The sequence below is a fragment of the Piliocolobus tephrosceles genome, chromosome 17, assembly GCF_002776525.5.
Source record: "Piliocolobus tephrosceles isolate RC106 chromosome 17, ASM277652v3, whole genome shotgun sequence".
NCBI classification, from domain to species: Eukaryota; Metazoa; Chordata; class Mammalia; order Primates; family Cercopithecidae; genus Piliocolobus; species Piliocolobus tephrosceles.
In genome coordinates this window covers 2,192,165-2,216,718 of record NC_045450.1, presented here as the reverse complement: position 1 = coordinate 2,216,718, position 24,554 = coordinate 2,192,165, and the positions used below count along the sequence as shown (strand labels likewise).

The following is a 24,554-nucleotide window of genomic DNA, read 5'->3' as shown; positions in this document are numbered from 1 at the left end:
CCGGCCCGCCCCCGGCCCGCCCCCGCCGTGGAAGGGCGGCTGCGCCGGCCAATGGCGAGCTCCCCCGGACAGGCCGCGGGGGCGGTGGATCAGGAGCTCGCCCCGCCCACCTCGCGCGCAGCCCCGCCTCCGCCCCGCCGACCAGTGGCGAGCGCCGCCGGGCACGCCGGTTGCTGATTGGCGGCGCCCGGCACGCTCGGGGCGGGTGGTACGCGGCGGCGGTGGCAACGCGGGAGGTTCGGAGCGGGATCCCGGGCTCGCGGACGGCATGGAGGACTACGAGCAGGAGCTGTGCGGCGTGGAGGACGATTTCCACAGCCAGTTCGCGGCCGAGCTGGAGGTGCTGGCCGAGCTGGAAGGTGGGGAGCGGCCCCCGGCAGTCGAGGAGGGATGTCGGGAGGAGGCGAGGCCGCTGCGAAAGCCGGGACAGTGGCGACCTCGGGGAGGGCGTGCCGGGAGCCGAAGGGCCCTCCAAGCCGCCGCTGGCGGGATCTGCTGTCTCGGGGCGGCCGCTGACAGTCTCCTCTCCCAGCAGGGGCGTCGACTCCGTCGCCCTCCGGGGTCCCCCGGTCCATCGCGGGCCGGCCCCCGCGGACGTTCGAGGAGGCCCTCGCCAGAGGGGACGCGGCCTCCCGCCCCGCCCCAGCCGCATCTCTGGGCAGCAGCCAGGGCCGCGCCGGGAAGAGGCAGGTGGACGCCGACCTGCAGCTGGCTGGGTCCCTGCCCCACGGTAGGTCGGCGGCATTGCCCCAGGGCCTCCGGGGTGGGTGCGAGGCTGAGGAGGCCTCTGGTTCCCTGCATATGTCTCCCCCAGCCCCCAGGATCAAACGGCCTAGGCTGCAGGTGGTCAAGAGGCTGAACTTCAGGTCGGAGGAGATGGAGGAGCTGCCTCTTCCCGACTCCCCGCAGATAGACGTGACCCCGCCGTCAAGTCCTGAGGACCTTGCTGAGCTCTGGGACCACGAGTGTGTGGCTTGGACATGGGCGTCCCATCCCATCTGTCCAGTGGGACGCAGATGGAGCCCATCCGGTGCCCTGGATGAGGCCTGGGGGGCGGAGAGGGTTCCATGGCTGAGGGTGGCCTTGGACACCCACATCCAAGGGTGACCCGAGGCTTGAGTTTCTGTCACTGAGTCCTGGTCTCTTCTCAGAGCCTCAGACGCTGCTGCTGACGTGGGTCTCACACGGGCCTCACCAGCCGCCCGCAATCCCGTCCTGAGGCGGCCCCCCATCTTGGAGGACTATGTCCATGTGACATCCACCGAGGGCGTCCGGGCCTATCTAGTGCTGCGTGCTGACTCTGTGGCCACAGGGGTGCAGGTGGGTGGCCGTGGCCTTCCTGCACGGTGGGTGGGCTGGTGCTGTTCAGGAAAGGGTCCTGGAGCCCTCACCTGTGCCATTTGCTCACAGCCGGTCCTGTGCACACTGCCAGGGGCTGCCTCGGGGGAGGCTGCTTCGTGGGGCGTAGCCTGAGAGGACACAGTCTTCCCACCCCGGGCTGCTGTCCCTCCTGTTTGCATGGCCTGGGGGTGGAGAGGGTCTCCTGCCTGCTTCCTGTTCCTGCTTTTGCCCTTTCTTAGTTTCTCCTAAAGCTGCTCTCCTTTGCGGCTTCCCTTTTGCAGTTGTCGCATGGGGACGGTTGTTTTCTTTTGGCCCCCCTGCCCCATCTCCCACTCCTCACCGGCCAGGTTACTGGGGTTGTCCCGCCTGGGTCCGTGAGCACTGATGGGGGCTGAGGTGAACCCTGTGACCCGGGAGGACCCCATGGGCAATTGTTCTCCCTTCCCCACAGAGCTCTCTGCTCCACGTCCCGTGGCGAGGCGGTGGCCAGCTGGACCTGCTGGGTGTGTCCTTTGCCTCCCTGAAGGAGCAGGTCGATGGCGAGGTTGGGGCTGTGGGTTTGCTGGGGGGCGGTGGCGGGGCCGCCTGAGCCCTCCTGATCCCAGCCTGTTGTTTGCACAGCGGCGGGAGCGGCTGCTTCAGGAGGCCCAGAGGCTCTCAGACACCCTGCGCAGGTGATTCTGCCAGCCCTTCCGCCCTGGGGACTCTCGTTGGCTCTTGCATGACCTTTTACCTCCTGTTCTGTGGTGTGTGGGCAGGCAGGGTCCCTGCGAGGGGTTTGTGGCTCAGGACATGGTTCTCTCCAGTCTCGGGTCAGGGGAGGAGGAGGCAGCCCAGCCCGTGGGGGCCCCTGAGGAAGAGCCAGCTGACGGCCAAGACACCTGCACTCACTGCCTCTGGGTGGATGAGTTTGCACCCCGGCACTACACGGAGCTGCTCAGTGATGACGTGAGATCTTGCTCTCGCTCAAGTGTGCCTGGCGTTCTCTGTTCCCAAGAGGGAGGAATCTGGGCCCAGTGATTTTTGCACAGCTGGTCCCCAGGGCTTCGGGGATGGAGTGGGCTCTGGTTTATCCCTTAGAGTTGTGGGCGGGGAACTGAGCGACGGGGCTGTGCTACTGGCCCCCTGTGACGTGTGAGGCAGGCCAGGGGTCCAGGGTGTCACCTGATCCAAGTCTCTGTTCCTTTACCTACCTTTGTAGCAGCTGACACTGGGGTGCCCCTGGGGAGGGCAGGTGTCTCCCAGATGGGTTGTGGCCAGAGCCGTGGGGACGGAGCCCCTGGTGTGAGCCTCGTGGTCACTCACCAGCAGGAGGATGGGGGTGGCCATTCATCCTGTGGCTCAGCGTCCCATGGGTTCATGGTGCTCAAGGTTGCAGGTTGACTGGCCGTGCCTGGGGGCGGTGCCCTCAGGCTATGCCTCCCTTCCCGTAGTTCACCAACCGCTGCCTGCTCAAGTGGCTGAAGTTGTGGGACTTGGTGGTGTTTGGCCACGAGAGGCCTTCTCGGAAGCCCAGGCCCAGTGTTGAGCCGGCCCGGGTCGGCAGGGAGGCCACGGCCCCAGGAAAGTGGAAGAGCCACGATCAGGTGCTGGAAGAGATGCTGGAGGCTGGGCTGGACCCGAGCCAGCGACCGAGGCAGAAGGTGAGCCCTGCCAGCCATGCCGCTGGCAATAAGCCTGAGGCTTTGCACTTGGCGGCCGGCACCTTGGCAGCCTGTTGAGTTTCTCCAGGAGCCGTGGGTGTGATGACATGTGGGTCTTGGCGTGAAGTGCCATTAGCGTGAGTTAGAACTGGGCCTGTTCTGGTAACAACTTGGCGGAAGTCAGTGTCTCCGGAGGGTTCTGCAGTTGGCCGAGATGATCTGGGTGGAAGGTGGGTGGTTTCTGGGGGCTGTCACTTGGATACCAGCTGTGTTTTGTCTGCACGAACCTTGCTTTGTGCAGGGTTTTTTCCTGTTGCCACCTTGGTGCATGAACGTGCTGATTTTTGTTCTTATTTGATGGCTGGAGTGGGGCGGGGGGAGTCCCCCGCCTGTGGGACACACATGGCAGTCCTTGGCTGCTGGGCCAGGAGCATCCTGTAGGTGTGGTGCACACCACGCTTCCGTCTCCCTGGGCTGCAGGTGGCACTGCTGTGTGGGCCTCCGGGGCTGGGGAAGACCACCCTGGCACATGTGATTGCACGTCATGCGGGGTACTCTGTGGTGGAGATGAATGCCAGGTGAGTGACGTGAGGCCTGTCTCTGGCTCTCCTTCTGTCCTCATGTGTTTGAGTTTTGGCCGTGGACCTGAAACCAGGTGTGGATGTTCCCATCTGGAGGGTGGTGGGGGCCTGGGCGTGTGGGCCGGGGAAACGTGTCCTTCCTTGGGGTTCACGGGATTGGCACGGCCGCGTCATGTGGTGGCTTCCACGCAAGTGCAGCAGCCCCAGCCTCGGGAGGCTGCCCGGCCAGGGATGCCCGCTGTCCTGACGACCTCTGACCTCCCTGTTCCAGTGACGACCGTAGCCCGGAGGCCTTCCGCACGCGCATCGAGGCGGCCACCCAGATGGAGTCGGTGCTGGGTGCTGGTGGGAAGCCCAACTGCCTGGTCATCGATGAGATCGACGGGGCCCCCGTGGTGGGCTCCTTGATGCCTGGGTAGGTGGGCGGGCGGGCAGGCAGGCGGGCAGCAGGGCCTGGACTCACTCTGTCTTCTGCACCTCCCCCAAGGCCGCCATCAACGTCCTCCTGAACATCTTGAACCGCAAGGGGCCACAGGAGGCGGAGCCACAGGGCCCGGCTGTGCCTTCGGGTGGCGGCCGACGGCGCCGGGCAGCGGGGGGGCTCCTCATGAGGCCCATTATCTGCATTTGCAACGACCAGTGAGTGCACGGGTGGGCGCCACAGTCAGGAGAGGCCCCGGCACCTGGAGGGAGGGACCTGTCCTGTCCCTGTGTCCTGGGCTGAGGTGCTGACTCCGAGGTCCCTGGCCGTGCTGCCTCTCCTCAGGTTCGCACCGTCCCTGCGGCAGCTGAAACAGCAGGCCTTCCTGCTCCACTTCCCGCCGACTCTACCCTCGAGGCTAGTGCAGCGACTCCAGGAGGTCGGTGGAGCCCAGGGAGCAGCGTGGCTGAGAGCAGGGTTGGGGGTGTGACCTCGTTCTGGCCCGTTTCCTTGCCCCTCCCCATGGAGCCCTGGTTACCCCCGGCAGGCTGGGGCATGCCATTGGGCCCTCCAGCAGCCCTCCTCCCCCAGGTCTCCCTGCGGCAGGGCATGAGGACTGACCCGGGGGTGCTGGCGGCCCTCTGTGAGAAAACTGACAATGACATCCGGGCCTGCATCAACACCCTGCAGGGGGGGGCCGCAGGCACCGGGTGGGGTGGGGCGGGGTGGGGAGTCAGCCGCCTCTCACACCCCCGCCCTGTGTCCAGTTCCTGTACAGTCGGGGCCAGCGGGAGCTGAGTGTGCGAGACGTGCAGGCCACACGTGTGGGCCTCAAGGACCAGCGCAGAGGGCTCTTCTCGGTGTGGCAGGAGGTCTTCCAGCTGCCTCGAGCCCAGAGGTAGGCGGCGGCCGCAGCCTTGGCCTGGACGCCCACGGTGCCCAGACCCCAGGACGCTGGCCCTATGTGCAGACCAGCACGATCCTTGAGGCGGGGACTCATTGTCCTGAGCCTGTGGCTGCCTGGTGTGGTCTCCAGGGCCCTCCTCAGCCTTTTCCTGGCTTTTTCTTGCCACTGCAGTCTTGGTGGGTCAGCCAGGGAAACCTCCAGGGTCCCCTGTGGGAAGGACACCCCCAATGTGGTGGGGCCTCCAGGGTGTTCCTTTCCAGGGCGCCCTTTGACCTAGCCCCTGCCCCAGCTGCACCCGCATTTTTGCCACGTTTGGCCTGGGCTGTGGTCTCTGAGCTCCTGCCTCTCCACACCATGAGGCCTCCTGTAGGCAGGAGCAGCCGGCACGTCTCTGTCCGGACTTGGCACAGGACCCCAGGGGATGATGGCCTGGTCGTGCCGCAGGACGTGGGAGACGCCGACCTGGGCCTGTGGGATGTGCTGCTCCTGGCCTGGACCCTGCGGGGTGACTTTTCCTGGGGTTCCCTAGCCCCAGAGGCTCAGGGCAAGGCTCCTCCCAGAGTGGGGCTCCTCCCGGAGTGGGGCTCCTCCTCAGCTTGAGGGAAAGGTCCGGGCGTGTCTTTGGCTGTCTTCCTGCCGAGAAGAACGAAGTGCGTGGCGGCTCTGATGGGGCCTTTGAGTTTCCCTGGGAGACGACGGGGCTACCTCTGCTCTTACATGGGCCCATCCAGCTTCAGCACCCCATCTGCAGGCGCTGTGTGGGCCAGGATCCCGCCCTGCCTGCTGACATGCTCCTGCTGGGTGACGGGGACGTGGGCTCCCTGACCTCCGCCTCGCAGCGATTCTACCGCGTCCTGCGTGCCGCCGCCTCTGCGGGCGAGCACGAGAAAGTGGTCCAGGTACCCATCCTCCCCCAAAATCCCTGCCCGGGGGCTGCTTGTTCAGGACCTGGGCTGTGCCCCTGCCCCTGCCGACCCTCCCGTGTGGACAGGGAGGCGCTTTGGGGGTGCTGAGAGAGCCAGCTTCTGGAGATGGGGTGCCAGGAGGCCTCTGAGGTGGGGAGCGGGAGCTAGGAGGGTGGGAGGGGCTGCAGGGCACAGGCTGGCAGGCAAGGAGGGAGGGGCGGCCATCTGACGGGGGAGGTCGCTCTGGTGGCTGCTTGGGACTCTCAGCGGGTTGGGGCGGAGCCTCTGCCCAATCGCGTGGCCTGGGGCTGTGAGGGGCTGGATTCCGGACTTAGGGTGCACGTGGGATGGAGAGCAGGGCTTCTTGCCACCCTGCCCCCGGGAGTACCTGCCTAAGCTGCCTGCTGACTCTAAGCAGCTTTGGATTAACAGCTGGGGATCCACAATCAATCCCCAAATCCCAAAACTCACGATGTGGAGGGGCAGCGTGGAGCAGCGGCGGGATAGACTCCCCCGCAGAGCGGGTGGGGGCCGTGCGGTGTGGAGGGGCAGCGTGGATAGAGTCCCCCGAGGAACAGGGATAGGGACTCTGGTGGGCGGAGCTTCCTCAGGCAGTCTAAGGAGGGGCCGAGGGAGGCTGGACCTCTTTGGTTCCTGGAGGCCTTCTGGTGGGCAGTTCACCCCCTTGTCTCAGTCTCTGTCAAGCTGGAATGAGGATGCTCAGGGTGGACCCTCCTCCAACCCCCAGGCCCCATGGCCCCTTGCTGGTGTTGGCTGCTGCCCGATGCCTGGTCTTGTGGGGACCCTTGTGGGGCAGGCCGCATGCGGGCCGGAGGTGGAGGGTTTGTGGTGGTGCACTTTTCCTGTGAGGGGCAGGAGGGCAGGGGCGTGAGGGGCAGGGGCTCAGGGGTTGCTGGCTGCCTGCAGGGCCTGTTTGACAACTTCCTGCGCCTGCGGCTTCGAGACTCCAGCCTGGGCGCCGTGTGTGCGGCCCTCGACTGGCTGGCCTTCGACGACCTGCTGGCGGGGGCTGCTCACCACAGCCAGAGCTTCCAGCTGCTGCGCTACCCACCCTTCCTGCCCGTGGCCTTCCACTTGCTGTTTGCTTCCGGCCACACACCCAGGATCACCTTCCCCAGCAGCCAGCAGGAGGTGTGCTCGCCCCTGCGCCACTCCTGCCCACCCCCGTGCTGCCCGTGCGGCTGCCCCGGCCCCACCCACTGTTCCCCCAACCACCGTTCCCCTACTTGGCCTGGGAGGCCCCGGTGACCAGGCCTTGGCGCGCCCCCTGCCCCAGGCCCAGAACCGGATGAGCCAGATGAGGAACCTGATCCAGACACTGGTGTCCGGCATTGCACCAGCCATGCGCAGCCGGGCCACGCCCCAGGCCTTGCTCCTGGATGCCCTCTGCCTGCTCCTGGACATTCTTGCACCCAAGCTCCGCCCTGTGAGTACCAGCCCCAGGGTGGGGGACTCCCGCCTGCTGTCCTCCCGTCCCATGTGAGCACACAGCTGTACAGCCTGCTCAGCCCCCCACCTGCTGCCCCTGGCCCCCAGGTGAGCATACAGCTGTACAGCACCCGTGAGAAGCAACAGCTGGCCAGCCTGGTGGGCACGATGCTCGCTTACAGCCTGACCTACCGCCAGGAGCGCACGCCCGACGGGCAGTACATCTACAGGCTGGAGCCGTGAGTCCCCCAGTGCCTGGGGCGGGGGCCTGGAGGTGCTCCAGGTGCCAGGGCCCGCATGGGGCCAGGAGTCTGAGAGCCCAGTCATGGCGTCTGGGGTGTCGGGCCCCAGCGTATCCTTCACTCTGATGTGACTGTGAAGGGGGGGGTCACCTCTAGCCCCCTGAGATTGGCCCTGGGACCTGAGTTTTGCTGCAGAACTGCTCCCAACCTGAGTGTCCCACATGGAGCTGGAGCCAGGGCCCGAGAGTGACTGCACTTTCCAAGGCTGTTTCCCACTGTGGGATGGCCACGGGGGTGGCGGGTGTGAGGCACGGGGCAGTAGCCCCAGGGTCCTGCTGTCCTAGCAATGGCACCAACGTGCAGGACACTAACTCACTGTCGTGGCAGCCCTCAGTAGGTTTCATCATCCCACGTATACTTGCAGTTGGGGAAACTGAGGCTCGGGGCAGTTAAACTTGGCTGCTGTGGGGTTGGGGTGCGGCGGCACCAGGACTCACCCCACATACCCACTCTGGCGTTGTGACTTTTGGGGTTGGCGGTTGGAGCGCCTGGCGGGTCTCTGGTTCTGGGCCTGGCCCCACTGACCTGCCTTGGTGCCCCCCCCGGTGCTGAGCAGGAACGTGGAGGAACTCTGCCGCTTCCCCGAGCTGCCTGCCCGCAAGCCCCTGACCTACCAGGCCAAGCAGCTCATCGCCCGCGAGATTGAGGTGGAGAAGATGCGGCGGGCGGAGGCTTCGGCCCAGGCACAGAACAGCCCCCAGGTGAGCCCACCCAGGCTCTGGAGCAGGTTGGGGCCTGGGCGTGGACCATCCCCACCGTAGCCTTGTGTGACCAGACCTCACAGTGCCTGCTCCCTGCAGGTGGACGGGAGCTCCCCAGGGCTCAAGGGTCTGCTGCGGGGCAGTGGGGAGAAAAGGGTGTGCCGACCTGCCCCACGCAACCACGAGCAGCGGCTGGAGCACATCATGAGGCGAGCGGTCCGGGAGGAACAGGTGTGGAATGGGTAGCCACGGGGGCGGGGCCGGGGTGCCTCTGGGGGTGGGGTTGGGGCAGTCAGGAGGTAGGGCCAAGGTATCTTCAGGGCCAGGGCATCTTCAGGGGTGGGGCCAAGGCACCCAGGGGGCGGGGCCAGGGTGTCTGGGGTTGGGGCTGAGCCACAGGAGGAGTCTGGCTGAGGGTGGGGCTGGCTCAGTGCCCTATGGTGGGGCTCTGATGGACCAGCTCCCTACACTCAGCATGACCAGGGGTCTACTTGGGCCTCAGTTTCCCGTCTGGGCAGAAGAGTGGCAATATTGGCTCTTCTTGGTTGGCACCTGGTGGGAAGCAGATGGCAGTGAGGGCTGAGGGGCAGCTGGCCTGGGCCAGGTTTGGAAAGGTGTCTCAGAGGTGCTCTGGCCCTTCCTCCCTGGAGAGGCTCTTGGTCCTCCCGTCTTGGGCAGGGGCTGGATGGGGCGTCTGTCCTACAGGGTTGACTAGTCCCTCCTCCCCATCAGCCTGAGAGGGACTTCTTTGGACGTGTGGTCGTCAGGAGCACAGCAGCCCCAAGTGCAGGTGTGTGTGGGGGATGTTGTGGGGTTGTGGGGGGCCTGGGGTGCTGGGGTCCAGCTGAGGAGCAACCCTGTGGCCCCGCAGGGGACACGGCCTCGGAGCAGGACTCAGTGGAGCGGCGCATGGGCACAGCGGTGGGCAGGAGCGAGGTCTGGTTCCGATTCAACGAGGGTGTCTCCAATGCTGTGCGGCGCAGGCTGTATATCAGGGACTTGCTCTAGGTCTCTCTGACCCGCGGACACGTCCCCGCATTGCTTCCCGGAGAGTGTGCAGAGAGACACAAACCTGGAGACGTCTTTATAAAGTCACGCCTTTACAGACTAGTCACGTGCGAGTGGAGTGGGGTTCGCAGGATGGTGCGAGTGGGGCCAGGAGAGGGGCTCACAGGATAGAGTGAGTGGGGTTGGGCGCAGTCTCACAGGATGGAGTGAGTAGGGCTACATGTGGGGCTCGCAGGATGGAGTGAGTGGGACTGGGGGAGGGGCTCACAGGATAGAGCGAGTGGGGCTGGGCGTGGTCTCAGGATGGTGGGAGTGGGGCCGGGCGTGGTCTCACAGGATGGCGTGAGTGGGGCCTGGTGCGGGGCTCACAGGATGGTGCATTTGCCCTTTTCTACCCATGGGTTGTTCTTCATCAGGTCGGGGTTCAGGAAGGGGTCTTTGGGGATCCCATCCTCGATCCACTTCAGCAGCCTGCGGGTGGGTGGGTGGCGGGTGAGTGGTGGCACCTGGCCCCCGAGGGCCTCCTGCTGCACCTGCCCGTCGGCGGTAGTGGTCATGGCTATGAAAATGAGCGGCCGGCACAGGGCAGACAAATGAGAGGCAAATCAGGCGGGTGGGCACTCACTCGGGGATGGTCTTGGATGCCATCTCTCGCTGGAAGGCCAGCTGGTGCTTGAGGCTCTCCACCTCTTTCTTCATCTGTGGCACGTCCCACTCCTCCATGGCGTCGGGGGCTTCCGAAGCAGCCAGCCTGGGGCTGGAGGGCACAGGAGGAAGCCAAGGGGCCGAGGCTGCCAGCCTGTAGTCCCCATCCCCTCAGCTCCCCGCAGGCCTGAGCTGAGCCCCCCAGGATGAAGGGGCGAGAGTCCCCACCACTGCCTGGGCCAGTACCCTGGGCCCTGTTTTCTCCACTCATGTCTTTCCCAGGTCCACAGGCGTTGCTAGGGTGTAGGGCACAGGGTAAGTTCCCATGAGGCCCCAGCTCCCGCCTCCCCCAGTGGGACTAATTAACTGCAAGAAACTTTGCATTCTTAGCTACTCCCCCACACCCCCCAACACCTTAAGAAGGTCCCTTGCAGACAGCAGAATGGGTGCTCAGCACTGCAGGTCTCCAGCTCCCACCCTCCCACTGAGGCCCATGCAGGCTGACTCAGACCATGGTGTGAGGTGTGGGGTGAGGTCCTCAGGAGGTGGCCCCTGCCCCGCCCCGCTGCATGCCCCTCTGCTTTGCATGGGCAGAGCCTGGTCCAGAGCCAGGACTCCTGGGCAGGAACGTTTTGCTGCAGTTTGCATCTCTGGCAGGTGGGGTGTGTGCTCAGGATCTTGGGGGCTCAGGCTACACGAGCTGAGTCTGGGACATGGGCTGTTGGTGGCCCCTGGGTCCCCAGTGTGTCTGGCAACCACACACACATCACCTGCATGCTTTCAGCTTGTGGCCAGCCTGGGAAAGCCACAGGTTGACACCTCAGAACTGCCACAAGTTCGAGGCAAGTAGGGGTGGGATGCCCCCTGCCTCTCCCACCCCTGCCCACTCCAGGGGCCCAGGGAGTCTCTCAGTCTGTCCCCACCCTGGCCCCAATCCTCAAGGTTGGGAGACAGGGCTGAACCTTGGGAGGGGGGGTTGGGGGGGGGCGTCGAGTTTGGGGGAGCCTGCCTCTGGCTGTGAAAGGGGCTCTTGGCCCCATAGTCTCCCTATCCCTTTGGTCGCGCAGCTGCTCCCCAGCAAGGGAGGGGCCCAGGGCTTGGGGCTGCTGGGATCCCGGTTGGGGAAGTGGGCAGCCTCGCAGCAGCCGGCAGACCCGGGGTGGGAGCTGAGGGAACAAGTGGGGGCAGATTTCTGGGGAACGATCAGGGTCATGCAGAGAGAGGATTCCCTCCTGGAGAGCCTCGAGTTCCCTCACCCAACCTGCCCCCATCCCAGTGCGGATCTCTCCTCGGAGACCCTACTCAGCCATGTGGGTGCAGGACCAGCTGCGTGCAGGTCCTCCCAGGCCTGGGGTGTTGGTGCCCCGCCCACAGCCAGTCCTCACCGCCCAGCCCTACCTTCGCGCAGCTGCCGCTGAGCCCAGCCACCTGCCCCACGCACCCTGTGGACGCCCCCAGCCGCAGGACTCGGTGGGCACTGCAGGCGGCGCACGGCGCTCAGATGGACACAGCTCCCCCGCACCGCGTGAGCCGCGTCCCTGCCTGCAGCACCGGCTGGGGTTGGGTCTCGCTGTCCGTGGGGCAGCCGCCCTCGCCCCGGGAGTTAGGGTGAGCCCATGGTACTGACCTGGGCCAGCCGAGAGCCGTGGAGCCTCAAGGCCCTCCCTAGCCCCAGGGGCCTGTTCGTTGGACCTACCTTGAAAGGTGACAGCGGAGGGACAATGATGACAAAAGCCAGGCGACCGCGAGTGACAGCGAGGGCCAAGTGATGTGCCGGGAGTCCGCCAGGCAGAGCCCTGGCTGCGCCCCGCCCCTCCCACCACCTGGGCCCTGGCGCCACCCCCACCCCCTCCTCAGGGCTGGGCTGACCTCAGAGACAGCCTGTGCTGCCCAGGGCTCGCCCAGCGGGTGGACACGCAGCCAGGGGCCAGTGTGGGGCTGGTCCAGTTTCCCTGAGGGACCAGCTTGGGCCTGGTGGAGAGGTCTCCTTCCACTTGAGGGGGTGGATTCCTCGGCTGCATACCAGGGGCCTTCCCTCTCCAGTGTCCTGGGCCAGTCAGGAGGAGTGGGGATGGGACTAGGACCCTTTAGTCTCTGGGGCCCCTGCAGCCTGCAGGATTCAGGTGACCCTCAGCTGTGCCCCCTGACAGGCGTCCTGTGTGGGCCATGTGGCTCACCCTGGGACGTGAGCCTCTTCCTGTTAGGGGCCCCGGGTCTCCGTGGAGCTCCCTGCTCCGGCCCTGCCCTATTCCCCGTTCCCAGACCAGCGGCCCGCTCCGGAGGGCAGGAGGGTGCTGTGCTCTTCGGTCTGATCTGAGCTGAGAGTGGCGTCCTGAGGCGTCTCCAACACCGGCCCCCTGTGGGTGCTGTGGGGCATGCTGCCTCGGGAGAGGTGCACCCAGCGGCAGCGCTTGGGCAGGGATTGTGTGGCCTCGAGGCGCTGGGGAGGGGGCTTCCCTTTGCAGTTCCGCATCTGTCAGCCTGCAGAACTGAGACTGGCCCCTTTTCCGCTGACACATTTCCCTGTGTCTCCTCCCAGCCTGCCCTGGGTGCACCCCTTGGGCTCCTGTGGGAGCTGCGCCCTGTGTACCAGCAGGTGACGCACACACCAGGTTGCATCCTAGGTGGGGGCCCCCAGGCAGCAACAGCAGCCTCTGGGGGCATAGGGCCCAGCTCCCCAAACTCAGTCTTTGCAGAAGCTGGGCCACCCCCGGGGAAGCCTGGGCCAGGCCCTTGGCAGGTGCTCCCAGGGCCAGGGGTCTGTGAGCAGGTACTGCCTTCCCCAGTGTCAGAGGGAACTGCCCGGCCTGCCTGGGGTGGCCCACAGCCCTGCAGGGGTGGTTGGGGAGAGGTGGGCCTGTCCCTCTCGGGCGCCCAGGTCCCTGAAGCCACTCAGCAGGCCTCCTCGCCGCTGTGACTCCGTGAAACGGGGCCACCTGCACCTCCCGCCCTGATGTGGGTTGGCTGGATCAGAGGCGCCTCTGGAACTGGGGCACATTAGGGAAAGGATTATTTTTATTACGGATTTGGGGGTGGGGTGGGGCAGCTTAAAACCCAGGGCACCAGGCCTCCTCCTCAGGGCAGATGGCTGCTCCTCTTGGCAGGGTGGTAGCTAGACGAGTTCTCCCTGGCCCCGGTGCCCACCCTGCCCTGCCCGTGCCCGTGGGTGCTGTGACTCCGGATACACCTTAGTATCTGGGCTGCTGAGGGCTCTCCCTATGGCTGGGGGCACCACTCCTCCCGGGCGCCAGAGAGTGGAATGACTGTTGGGGGAAGGGCGTGTGCTGCCCCAGGATGCAGGCAAGGTGGGGGGACCCCAGGACATGTCCCTGCATTCACTGGGACAGCAGGTGGCTTGGAGCCAGGGCCAGGGTGGGGACACCCTGAGCTCTGCAGCTGAGTTGTGAGAGCGGGGGGTTCTGTGGCCACTCTCAGGACCCCAAACGGCCTTTGCACCTGCTCATCTGGAAGGACCTAGGGCGTCTCCTAATGGGGTCGCCAAGGCTCCAGGTTCTGGCTTTTGGGCAAGTCACTGGACCCAGTAAGGTCACTGAGGGTGCCTGGGTTATGTCCAGCTCTGCCAGTGCCCCCCGCGAATCAGGACACGGGTTGGAGCGTGGTGTGGGCCACGTCCTGGAGTGAGCACTGCCCTGTGGTCCAGGCAGATCCTGCCGGTCCTCAGCGACTCAGGAGAGAAGCGGCTGTGTGTACCTGCACGGTGGACCTGGCCCGCCTATCTGCCCAAGCTTGAGGGCAGGAGGAGGTTGAGGGAAGTGGGGGTAGGGCCAGGGTAAGCCGAGGGCCTTGGGTCTCCTCCAGGCCCATGTCCCAGGCATGTGGTAGGTCCTCTCACCCCACTTCTGTGATGTTTCAGGTCTCGGGGGGTGGGGGGCACCAGTCATCCCCCCCATGTCGTGTGGACCCCCAGAATCAGCAGGTCCTGTGCTGACCTGGGCGGGTACAGTAACCTCCATTCCCGTGTGAGGGGCTGTGAGACGCCATCCTCAGTAAGACGGGGGCCTCGAAGACTGACTTCTACTTTCCTACCAAGGCTGCACTTGGACACCCCCAAACCCATCCGGGCCGCGACCCCTCGAGCTGGAGTCAGCCTCGGGGTCTAGAACCTGCCTCCCCCAGCCCCACAGCTGGACCCGGCTTCAGTGATGCTTGTTGGGAAGAATGGCAGCCATTTCCCCAACTGAGTGACTGCAGCCTCCCGGGAGGCCAGGGGCTCCTTTCTGAAATTAGGCCACTAATTGGGCCGCTGGGTGAGAACACGCAGGGCTCTTTCCGCTGGCCTAGAAATGGCTGTTCCTGGCCCGAGGGGCTCCTGCCCCGCCAGGCACGGGCCTGCGCAGCTGGGCCTGGCTTGGGGCAGGAACATCGAGACCCCATCTACAGCCAGCCGAGACCGCCGGGGAAACACGTGAGGCCGGGGGGCGTTCACACTGACCTTAGGGCTTGGTCCCACACTGGCACAGGGGTCTCTGACCCCCTCCTAGCGGGAAGCTGCGGCGGCAGGGTCTCCCGGGACTGGCCTCTGTCTGGCCTCAACTCCGAGTGGGTGAGGGAGACAGCCCCCGACACCAGTCACCTCCCCAGGGAACAGAGGAACAAAGTGCTGAGCTGGGGACCCAGGGCTAGCCCCGTCGTCCACCCACCTGTACCCTGGGCTCTGGCTGTCCTAGCGGGACCCTGTGGCCTGCTGGCCCCAGGCAGCCTGGGGGCAATGGATGACTGTGTGTGGAGGACATGCTGACTTTGCTCAGTCCCTGCAAACAAAACCGCAAACGTGGGGCCCAGGGAAATAATGAAGGGCGCTCCTCTGAATCAGAGGAAGCTCACAGCAACGACTTTTATGTCCTCTGTGAAAGTTTCAAAGTGATTTTCAAAAACAATTTAAGCTCTTAAACACAAGCACAGAAAACTTCAAGGGAATCCCGGGTGCATGGTTGTCATCCACACCTGACCTCCATTGTGTAGTCAGGGGCCTGCTAGGGGCCAGGCCGTAGCCACCCTTGCACTGCAGCCTCGGGGTAGCGTGCCTGCTGCAGCTCAGTTTACTCAGAACAGCTGCAGGTCGGTGCGTGGTTACAATTGCAATTGCCGGAGGATTCCTGCTTAAGAGACGCCCATCTCCTGAAAACCCAGGTATCTCTTTGCTAACCAGAAGTGTGGCCCGAGGCAGGAGGCCCTGGAAGCACAGAAGCCGGCTGGGCGGTGGATCCCCACGGCCTCGGACGCCCTAGCTCCTGGCCTGAGGACTGGAGGTCAGTGTGTCCCCGGAAACAATGCCAGCTGGGCTCCTGGGGATGGGGTGCTGCCCCCACTCCGAGCTTGAGTGTGTTTAAGGGGAACCGATGGGCAAAATAACAGCCTGCTCTGGGCTCTGAGGCCCCCACCGCCAGCTACACCAAATTACTCTTTCAAGGGCACCAGCTCAAAGACGTTGCAGATTTTCCAAAATAGACACACATTTGCTCAGCTGAGGGTGGTGGGAGGCCTTGAGGCGAGACCTGTCCAAGGTCTGTGGGGGGAGAGGAGCATGAGTGAGTCGCACCTGCTGCCCCAGGCCACCTCCGGTGTTGTGGTCCCTGGGGCGGCTTTCCTAGGAGCCGGCGATCCGCAGGGTGGTGGCAAGAGTCATGTAGCAGCCTGACGGGGCCTCTGGCTTTGGGAGAGTCCCCACCCACACAGACTGACACTTGCTTTGGGATGACTAGACTGGGTGCAGTGCCTCACCCCTGTCATCCCAGCACTTTGGGAGGCTGGCTGGAGGATCCCGAGAGCCTGGAAGGTGGAGGCTGCAGTGAGCTGTGATCATGCCACAGCTCACAACAGGGAGACCTTGTCTCAAAAAAAAAAAAAAAGGGATGACAGAGGTCCAGTGATTTTGCCCAAGGAAAATCAGAAGTTAAGATGGTGTGTTTTGGCCTCTGGCCGTCCCCACGGCTTCATTCAAACATTCCGGGCTCCCTGGCTGCCACTGTAAGTGCGTCAGGGCCCGAGGACCTGCCTGTACCAGGAACCATAGGATGTCCTGTGAGTCCAGGTTGGCCTCTAAGAGCCTGGACGGGTCACGCCACAGCCCATCGGGGATCCTGGGACCCCAGTGCAGGGGGTGGTGCCGCTGCTGCTTCCAGGCCTAGGGAAACTATGCAGATGGGACAGTCTTCCGAATCGGATTGGCAAATGGGTTTGGCAGAGCCCAGCGACACAGTAGGACGGCCCAATCTGACCAGAAGCCCCTGTGCAGAGGCGGCTGCTGGGGACAGCCAGGTCACCCCAACACGGGTCGGGCCCCTGCACGTCCCACTTCCCACCCCGTGGGTCACAGGCCTCGAATGTGCATCCTGCCATGTGGAGACCAGACCACAGGTGGCCAAGCCCTGTGTCGGGAAATGGGCCTGGGGCCCTGGGCGGCCGGCACTCACTTCCTGGCTATCTCTATCACCACATGGGGCAGAAAGATGCCGGCCTGGATTTCCGAGCTCCTCAACAGCTCAGGAACAGCGCCGTCGCTTGCCAACGCAGTGTGCGAGGCACAGACCATTCCAGGGCCTGGCCTGCACCCACAGGGCACTCCTGTCACACGGGCCCCTTCTCACAAGGCGACACCGTCCACCTCCAATCCCTGGGGCTCAGAACAGATACATGCACCCCAAAAAGGGGGTCAGTGGGGTACACGTACCCATCTGGGGACCCTGTGTGTCATCCCAAGTGGGCCGTAGCCCTGGGCATCTGGTCTGAGGTCCCAGGGCTTTGCCAGCAGAAGCCTTCAGGAGTGCAGGGTCTGTGCTAGAGGCCTCCAACCGGCCACCATGGATTTTCCACCCATGTGGCAGCACCCAGGCCCCTGCAGCGACTGGGACTTCTGGCACTCAGTGGGCAGCAGAGGGCCCCTGGGCAGCCCAGGTACGTGCAGATGCACAAGGCTGGCTGGGGCAGGAGGGGGGGGGGGGGGGGCTCTGAGGAAGGCACCTGCGTCCCCACAGATCAATCACTTGATATTTGATGTGACCTGCAAACCTTTTATTTGCAAAATACAGAAAGTAGACGGCAGGAAGTAGCGGCTTACACCTGTAATCCCAGCACTTATGGAGGCCAAGGCGGGAGGATCCCTTGAGCTCAGGAGTTGAAGACCAGCCTGGGCAACACAGTGAGACCCTATCTCTACAAAAAAATACAAAAATTAGCTGGGTGTGGTGGTGTGCACCTGCGGTCCCAGCTATTGGAGAGGCTGAGGTGGAAGGATTGCTTGAGCCTGGGAGGTGGAAGCTGCAGTGAGCTGAGATAGTCACTGCACTCCAGCCTGGGTGATAGAGCAAGACTCTGCCTCAAAAACAGTTGAGGCCGGGCACGGTGGCTCACATATGTAATCCCAGCACTTTGGGAGGCCAGAGTGGGCAGATCACCTGAGGTCAGGAGTTCGAGACTCACCTGGCCAACATGGTGGAAACCCGTCTCTACTAAAAATACAAAAATCAGCCAGGGGTGGTGGCCCGCGCCTAGAATCCCAGCTACTCAGGAGGCTGAGGCAGGAGATTCGCTTGAACCTGGGAGGCGGAGGTTGTAGTGAGCTGAGATGGCGCCACTGCACTCCAGCCTGGGCAACAGAGGGAGACTCCGTCGGGGGGGGGGGGGGAAGTTTGGAGTCACGCCGTCACAAACCTTTTAAGGACGCCTGGAGCTCCCAGAGCCCCCAGGAGCTGAAAGAGGCAGGAAGGATCCTCCCTACAGCCTCTGGAGGGATCGCGGCCCCAATTACCTTTTCAAAAGGTCACCTTTCCCCGCGGTGTGACCCTCAAAAGCTAGATGTGCCCCGGAAGCAGCAGCCCAGGTCCTGCACCTTCCCTCCCGCTCCCTCTGGCCGCCCGGCCTCAGCCAGCGCTGCCCCCTGTCCCGCCGTTGCCCTCGCCAGGGCCCCTCGCCGCCGCCCCTTGCCGCCTCCCGATCTGGTCAAACTCCCGGGCACGAGCCCCGCGTGCAGGCGCCGGGCCTGGGCTCCTGTGGCCGTCCCGCCAGCGCCCGTCTTCCGTCCCTGCATTTAGAGAAGGGCGATGGCAAAGGCACTGACCACTGACCCCTCTTACAGGTGGGGAAACTGAGGTAAGACGGTCGGGGCTGGCCGAAGGGCGTGTCGGGCCCTCGGGGCAGTCGCCCGGACCACCCGGACGCCCCGCTCGCAACCTTCGCCCGCGCCCGCCAACTTTTCAACCGACTGTCGCGTGCCGTTTACTTCCGCCTTGGGAGATCATTTCCGGGTCGCGGCAGGAAGGGGCCGGGCTCGCGTGACGTCAGCGCGCGACGCAGCCATCTTGGCTCCTGGCAGCGGCGGCCCAGGCCTCGGTCGTGGGCTGGGCGGCCATGTTGGAGTCGGGCAGGGGTCTCATATCCGGTCACTCTCCACTGGCGACGATCGATTGCATTTGACGGTCGCGACGCTGGTCGAGAGTCGCTCGCATTGCTCGAAGTTTTCTGCAACTCCAGGACCGTAAAATGTCTCGAAGATGGCGAAGGGCGTAGGCCCCTGCAGAATCAGATGATCCAGAAGGATGCCCGCTGTCTTTTTGGTCCATTTCAGTTGTAAACCAAGAAATACCCGGGACAGGCCTCGGTGGGCTTCAGAGCGTGTCTCGGCAAGGTCGAGGTCTTTCTCCAGCGATGGTTTTGAGCCTCTGTATTAAAAGGGGGAAGGTGGGCTGTGGGGTTTCCTGTTTCTGAGCCCACGGTGGGAAGAGAAAAGGAGTGGGCGGCGGGCGGGGATCGCTGATGATGCGTCCCCAAGATGAGGGGAACGGAGAGTGAGATGTGGTCCCGCGTCTGTAGTTACCTGCCCAGGAACACAGGGAGTGGCAGTCACTTGCCCGGCTCGGTCTTCAGCTTCGTTTTGTCCTTTTGGCAGCCTGAATTGGGGTCCTGAGCTTCTACTTTCCTTTCACACCGTCCTCCACAGTTTCCCAAATGGGTTGTGGAATGCTTATTCCCTGGCACACCTGTGAGATCCCAGGCAGAAGCCAGTGTACAGAAACGCGTTGCATCAGTAGGGATTCTCGAGAGGCAGACCAATATATTGGAGAGAGAGATGGAGAGACGGATGAGAGTGAGTTTGTTAGGGGAATTGGCCCATGTGGTTAGGGAGGCTGAGAAGTCCTGGGAGGGACACCCTCTGCAAGCTGGAGACCTGGGATGCTGGCAGCTTGGCTCAGTCCAAGTCAGGAAACGGAAGAACAGGGGGAGCTCCCGGAGCTAAAGGTGTGACTCTCAGGCCAGGGCTGAAGACTGAGGATCCAAGGAACCGCTGGTGTTAAGTCCTGGAGTTCCAAGGCTGGGGGCCCTGGGGTTCTGATGTCCAAGGGCAGGAGGAGGAGGAGAGAGTCTCAGTGCTAGGAACAAGATCAGAACTCCTTTCCCCTCTTTTTTTTTTTGGACAGAGTCTGGCTCTGTCTCCTAGGCTACAGACAATGCAATGCAGTGGTGTGACCTCAGCTCACGGCAGCATCCACCTCCCAGGTTCAGGCGAGTCTCCTGCCTCACCCTCCAGAGTAGCTGGGACTACAGGTGCATTTGTATTAGTAGAGATGGAGTGTCACCATGGCCAGGCTAGTCTCGAACTCCTGACTTCAAGTGATCCACCTGCCTCAGCCTCCCAAAGTGCTGGGATCACAGGCGTGAGCCACCACGTCCGGCCCCTTTTTGTTCTCTCTGGGCCCCCAGGTGATTGATGGTATTCATCCATATGGAGGGTCTTCCCCTCGGGACCCGGACCCCCCAGGCAGGCTTCTCTGGAAACCCCCTCGCAGACACACCCAGAAGCAGCGCTTTATGAGGTCTCTAGGGGCCCCTTCATCCAGCCAAGTAGGTGCTTGAGATGACCCACGGCAGGTCGGACGTCTCCCTCCTTGTCCACGAGGACAGTGTCTGATTTGCCATGTTTCCCTCCCGGCATGAGCTGGTCCAGAGAATTGTCACAAGACAAAATTACGAATTTGGTTTAAAGATCCTCTTTGGCTTCATTCGTGATGCTCGATTCGGGCAACGCTTGGCTCTACAAAGAGCAGGGAGTGCTCTGGGGGGCTGAACAGAGGAGGCTGGTTTTCTAGACGGAAGGGCCAAGGAAAACAGAAACAGAAAACACGGATCGCTCCCTTCAAAACTGCTTTTCTTGTAAGGGCGAAAGCAGAGAACTCCTTAATGTACCGACCAGGACTAGCCTGTTTGGGGATTTGGCTGTTATTACTCCCCTGAGTTCTTAGAAGTTCAGATAAACAGCTTAGCTTCAGTTTGGTGACATCGAACTATTTTGTTTTGTTTTGTTTTTTATTTATTTTTTTTGAGACGGAGTCTGGCTCTGTCGGTGCGATCTCTGCTCACTGCAAGCTCCGCCTCCCGGGTTCACGCCATTCTCCTGTCTCAGCCTCCCGAGTAGCTGGGACTACAGGCGCCCGCCACCTCGCCCGGCTACTTTTTTATATTTTTAGTAGAGACAGGGTTTCACCGTGGTCTCGATCTCCTGACCTTATGATCCTCCCGCCTCGGCCTCCCAAAGTGCTGGGATTAGAGGCATGAGCCACTGCGCCTGGCTTTTTTTTTTTTTTTTTTTTTTTTTAAGACGAAGTCTCGCTCTGTTGGCCAGGCTGGAGTGCGGCGGCGTGATCTCGGCTCACTGCAAACTCCACGTCTCCGGGTTCGAGCGATTCTTCCTGCCTGAGCCTCCCAAGTGTCTGAGATTACAAGCATGTGCCACCACGCCTGGCTAATTTTTGTGTTTTTTTAGTAGAGACAAGGTTTTGCCATGTTGGCCAGGTTGGTCTCGATTTCCTGACCTCAAGTGATCCTCCTGCCTTGGCCTCCCAAAGTGCTGGGATTATAGGTGTGAGCCACCGTGCCCGGCCACCAAGGGCTTCCTGTAGATTCCATTTAACGGAAGGAAGGGAGGGGAGAGGGAGGCTGTGGTAGAGGCTGGGGGATTTGAGGGGAGGCTGCAGAGGTTGCTGTGCGGGAGGAACGGGTCCCCTCCGGTTCCCTGAGGAGGGCTGGGAGCTACAGCGAGGTCTTTTTTACGTGAGTTTCTAGGAAAATGTCACCCACATCTGGATCCCATGCTCCCTGGGCTTTCATGATGTCCCAGATGGATCCTGCAGAGGCCTCAGTAGAGATGGTGTAGCGGGGAGGGTGTGGGACAGGTCTGGGTGACTTGGGACATGCAGCCAACAGGATAGGGTATCCCTGGCTGCTTCTCCCAAACAGGCCACAGCAGGATGTCCCAGGGAAGTAACACAAACCCAAACTGTGTGTGCCCCCTCGGTCCGGAACCTCTGGTCTCTGGAGTAGGCTCGAATCTATGGAGGGTTTTTCTTTGGAGCTTCCCTGGGACGTCCAGTGCGCTCTGGGCTGCACCAGGCTGCTCTCTGCCCAAAAGGAGACTCCCACACTGAGGAGCCAGTGGCCAGAGGACTGCCCTGCGGGGAGGCAGACCTGGTTCTCGGGACACTTGATGTGGGCAGGGACTGGCCGGCCTCTCCCTCAGCAGGGAAGAGGTGTGGCGAGGAGGGACGGCTGTCCACGTGGCTGTGTTTGACTTGGGCTCCTGGCTGGCTCTGCCACTTCTTAGGTGGGTGGCAGGGGTGAGTGGCCCAACTTCTCTGAGGTCTGCTCGTCAGAGGACGGGGAGGACGATGCTGCCCAGGGCTGTCGGGAGGGTGGGCTGAGACGCCGCGTAAAGTGTTTGTGCAGTGCCTGCCAGGGGCAAGGTGGGCATCATTAAAAATAATCCAGGCTGGGGGTGGTGGCTCATGCCTATAATCCCAGCACTTTGGGAGGCTGAGAAGGGAGGATTGCTTGAGCTCAGGAGTTCAAGGCCTGCCTGGGCAACATAGCAAAACCCCATCTCTCAAAAAAAGAAAAATTAGCTGGGCATAGTGGCTAACAGCTATCGTCTGGGCTACTCAGGAGGCTGAGGCAGGAGGATCACCTGAGCCCAGGAGTTTGAGGCTACAGTGAGCTGATTCCAGCCTGGGCCACAGAGCGAGGCCTTGTCTCTAAACAAACCAAAACACATGAATACTGGCGTATGCAAAGCTCTTAGCCATAGATGAACTTAAATGGAAACTTAATTGAAATCAGGGCTTTGGCTGGGCGCCGTGGCTCACGCCTGTAATCCTAGTACTCTGGGAGACTGAGGTGGGTGGATTGCTTGAGTCCAGGAGTTTGAGACCAGCCTGGGCAACATGACGAAACTCTGTCTCTACCAAAAATACAAAAATTAGCCAGTCTCATAACCTGGTCTCAAAAAAAAAAAAAAAAAAAAAAAAAATTAAAAAGTTAAAAAAAATTGGAGGTTACATGGTTCTGGATGGGATTTTTTTCTATTGCCTAGAAATCGTATCTAAGGCTTAACATTGAAAATAGAAAGTACCAAGTACTCCCGTGACTGAGGGTGGCACATAGCCTCAGAACGCTGGGGTCTGATGCCTGCCTAGTCCTATGCAAGAGGCTGAGAGAGGCTGGCGCTGGCGAGACTCAGTGGCTGGTCGGGTCTCAAGCTCTGTGGTGAGAATTCTCACCATGGTCTTCAGTTGCCCCTAGAGGTGCCTGCAATGGTGTGGGCTGAGTCCCACTCCCCAGATGGGGAGGTGGAGGACCACGGAGAGCCTCTGCACACACAAGAGCAGGACAAGGAGAACGGAATGAGCGGGCAGGGCTGGGGGTGGAGGCGCCCCGCACCTCAGGAGCAGGCAGGCAGGCTGCTGGTCTGAGAAGAGACCACGGTCTTGCTGCTCCCAGGCGTGGAGTGTAAACAACTCAGACTTGAGATGCTCTTGTGAAGACCCATTTCATGGCTGGAGCACATCGTGGGGTTGGTCAGAGACAATCCTCAAAATCCTCTGCCTGGAACCACCGATGCCTGCTCCACCAGGGCAGGTGCAGGAAAGAACAACCAAATAGATTCCAACATCAGAGGACGTGCAGGCTGCACACATGTGGTCAGCCCAGGGAGCAGCATATTGGGGATTTGCAGCCAAGAATAACGTGAAGGGGGCCTTGAAAGAGCTATGTTTACGGTTCCCAAGGAGATAAATGAGGGAAGGGCAACAGAGAAACAAGAATAGGCAGACACACAAAAAGAACAAGGAGCCACCTTCACATGAAAAACGTAATTGTGGCCAGGCGCGGTGGCTCACACCTGTAATCCCAGCACTTTGGGAGGCTGAGGTGGGCAGATCACTTGAGGTTAGGAGTTTGAGACCAGCTTGACAAACCCTGTCTCTACTAAAAATACAAAATTAGCCAGGCATGGTGGTGCATGCCTGTAATCTCAGCTACTTGGGAGGCTGAGGCGGGAGAATGGCATGAACCTGGGAGGCGGAGGTTGCAGTGAGCCGAGATCATGCCACTGCACTCCAGCCTGGGTGACAGAGCGAGACTCCGTCTCAAAAACAAAAACAAAATCAAATAAATAAATAAATAACATAACTGTATAAGTAAAACCTCACCAATGAGTTGAATGACAGATGAGTCCCCACTCTGGAGTGAAGGAGCGAGCCTTGACAGAACTAGGGAGATTTCCCCCACACAGGGAGAAACAGTCGCTCACTTGGTCAGGTAGGGGCTCGTCCAGGTTGATTTGTTTCCTTTTCTGTGCGTAAACATTTGGCTTCATAAGATATAGAATAAAACCATGTCATTTTTCATCCTACTAAAAACCAGTCTACCAAAAAATACCACAGTGAACCTTTTCATCCGTAGAACTTTGTATACATGTGTGTATATGTGTATATATATATACATGTATATGTATATACATACATATATGTATATTATATGTACGTGTATATATACTCATATATACGTATATATGTGTATATATACATCATATATATATGTATATTATATATGTAGAGAGAGAGAATGAGGAGAGAGACTTTCAGATTATTTCTTTCAGCTAACTTCCCCAGAGCGGAATCCCTTGGTCTAGTAAATTCTCTGTGCTCCAGTTGAAGTTTGGCAAATGACTTCTGGGGGTCTGGACCGTTCCAGCGGCAGCGTCTGTGGGTGAAGAGGGCTGTGGACCCTGTTGTTAGGAGACGGAGCCAGGGCGAGGTTCCCACTCAGGTCTCCCCATCTCCTGCGGCCTCTTTTCAAAGCAGTGGACACTTTTCTTCCCTCTAAAGAGACCGTTCTAGAAGCCTAATGGCAGTGCTGGCGACACGATTGTTTTTCACGTGAATCTGCAGGTCTGTCTTGGGGCTGGACATCCGGCACTGGGGGGCGTGGGAATGACAGGCTGGACCCACAGGGGGAAATCAGCAAAGCTTGTCTTCCAGAGGCACTCGGTCAAAGAGTTCCGACAGTGACCTCGCCGGTGGCTGGGGCTCCGGACCCTGATGAGGTGCGGTGTCACCACAGGTTTGCAGGCAAGGAGGCCTTTGCTTGAGAAGCTTGCAAACAACCTCCCCACAGGAGTGGGCAGCCTCTGTGTGACGGGCACCTGGGGGCCTGCTGAGCCTGAACCTTGGGACCAGCTGGCAGAGGCAGGCAGAGGACAGAGGCTCCGCCCCTGCCCAGCACTCAGGCGAGCTGTGGAAGGTTCCCTCCCACTCTACAGGTGGGTGCGGAGGAGCCAGGCCGGCAGTGCGGGTCCCGCGTGC

The 24,554-nt window shown here is 61.7% G+C and overlaps 3 protein-coding genes across 7 annotated transcripts in view; 2 read left to right on the top strand and 1 right to left on the bottom strand.

Annotated features, from left to right (window-relative positions):
- The first annotated feature begins 211 nt into the window (after positions 1-211).
- Positions 212-9,359, top strand: CHTF18 (chromosome transmission fidelity factor 18). 5 transcript variants are annotated; one of them, XM_026447558.1, is made up of 22 exons: positions 212-359; positions 536-730; positions 815-965; positions 1,152-1,320; positions 1,793-1,885; positions 1,963-2,015; positions 2,148-2,289; positions 2,775-2,984; positions 3,465-3,562; positions 3,837-3,960; positions 4,053-4,204; positions 4,332-4,425; positions 4,578-4,676; positions 4,754-4,884; positions 5,645-5,792; positions 6,726-6,950; positions 7,096-7,245; positions 7,356-7,486; positions 8,106-8,250; positions 8,350-8,481; positions 8,983-9,040; positions 9,122-9,359. In XM_026447558.1, the coding sequence occupies exons 1-22, from the start codon at positions 269-271 to the stop codon at positions 9,256-9,258; spliced, it is 2,928 nt and encodes a 975-aa protein (XP_026303343.1). In that variant the 5' UTR covers positions 212-268; the 3' UTR covers positions 9,259-9,359. The 5 variants fall into 5 exon arrangements, 4 of the variants coding, with proteins under 4 accessions (XP_026303343.1, XP_026303342.1, XP_026303341.1 ...); XM_026447557.1 differs by having other exon boundaries at positions 533-730; XR_003306783.1 differs by having other exon boundaries at positions 533-965; positions 8,956-9,040; positions 9,122-9,177.
- A 224-nt stretch (positions 9,360-9,583) lies between these two features.
- GNG13 (G protein subunit gamma 13) lies at positions 9,584-11,663 on the bottom strand. The gene is made up of 3 exons (XM_023189218.1): positions 11,600-11,663; positions 9,884-10,015; positions 9,584-9,729 (listed from the first exon to the last, which is right to left on the bottom strand). Exons 2-3 carry the CDS (start codon positions 9,979-9,981, stop codon positions 9,624-9,626), a joined length of 204 nt encoding a protein of 67 aa, XP_023044986.1. The 5' UTR covers positions 9,982-10,015; positions 11,600-11,663; the 3' UTR covers positions 9,584-9,623.
- A 3,785-nt stretch (positions 11,664-15,448) lies between these two features.
- Positions 15,449-24,554, top strand: part of PRR25 (proline rich 25) — a 9,979-nt gene continuing 873 nt past the window's right edge. Inside the window, 4 exon segments of the mRNA XM_026447536.2 lie at positions 15,449-15,550; positions 16,053-16,543; positions 16,545-16,584; positions 17,825-17,966. Coding sequence (XP_026303321.2) covers positions 15,449-15,550; positions 16,053-16,543; positions 16,545-16,584; positions 17,825-17,966 — 775 coding nt within the window.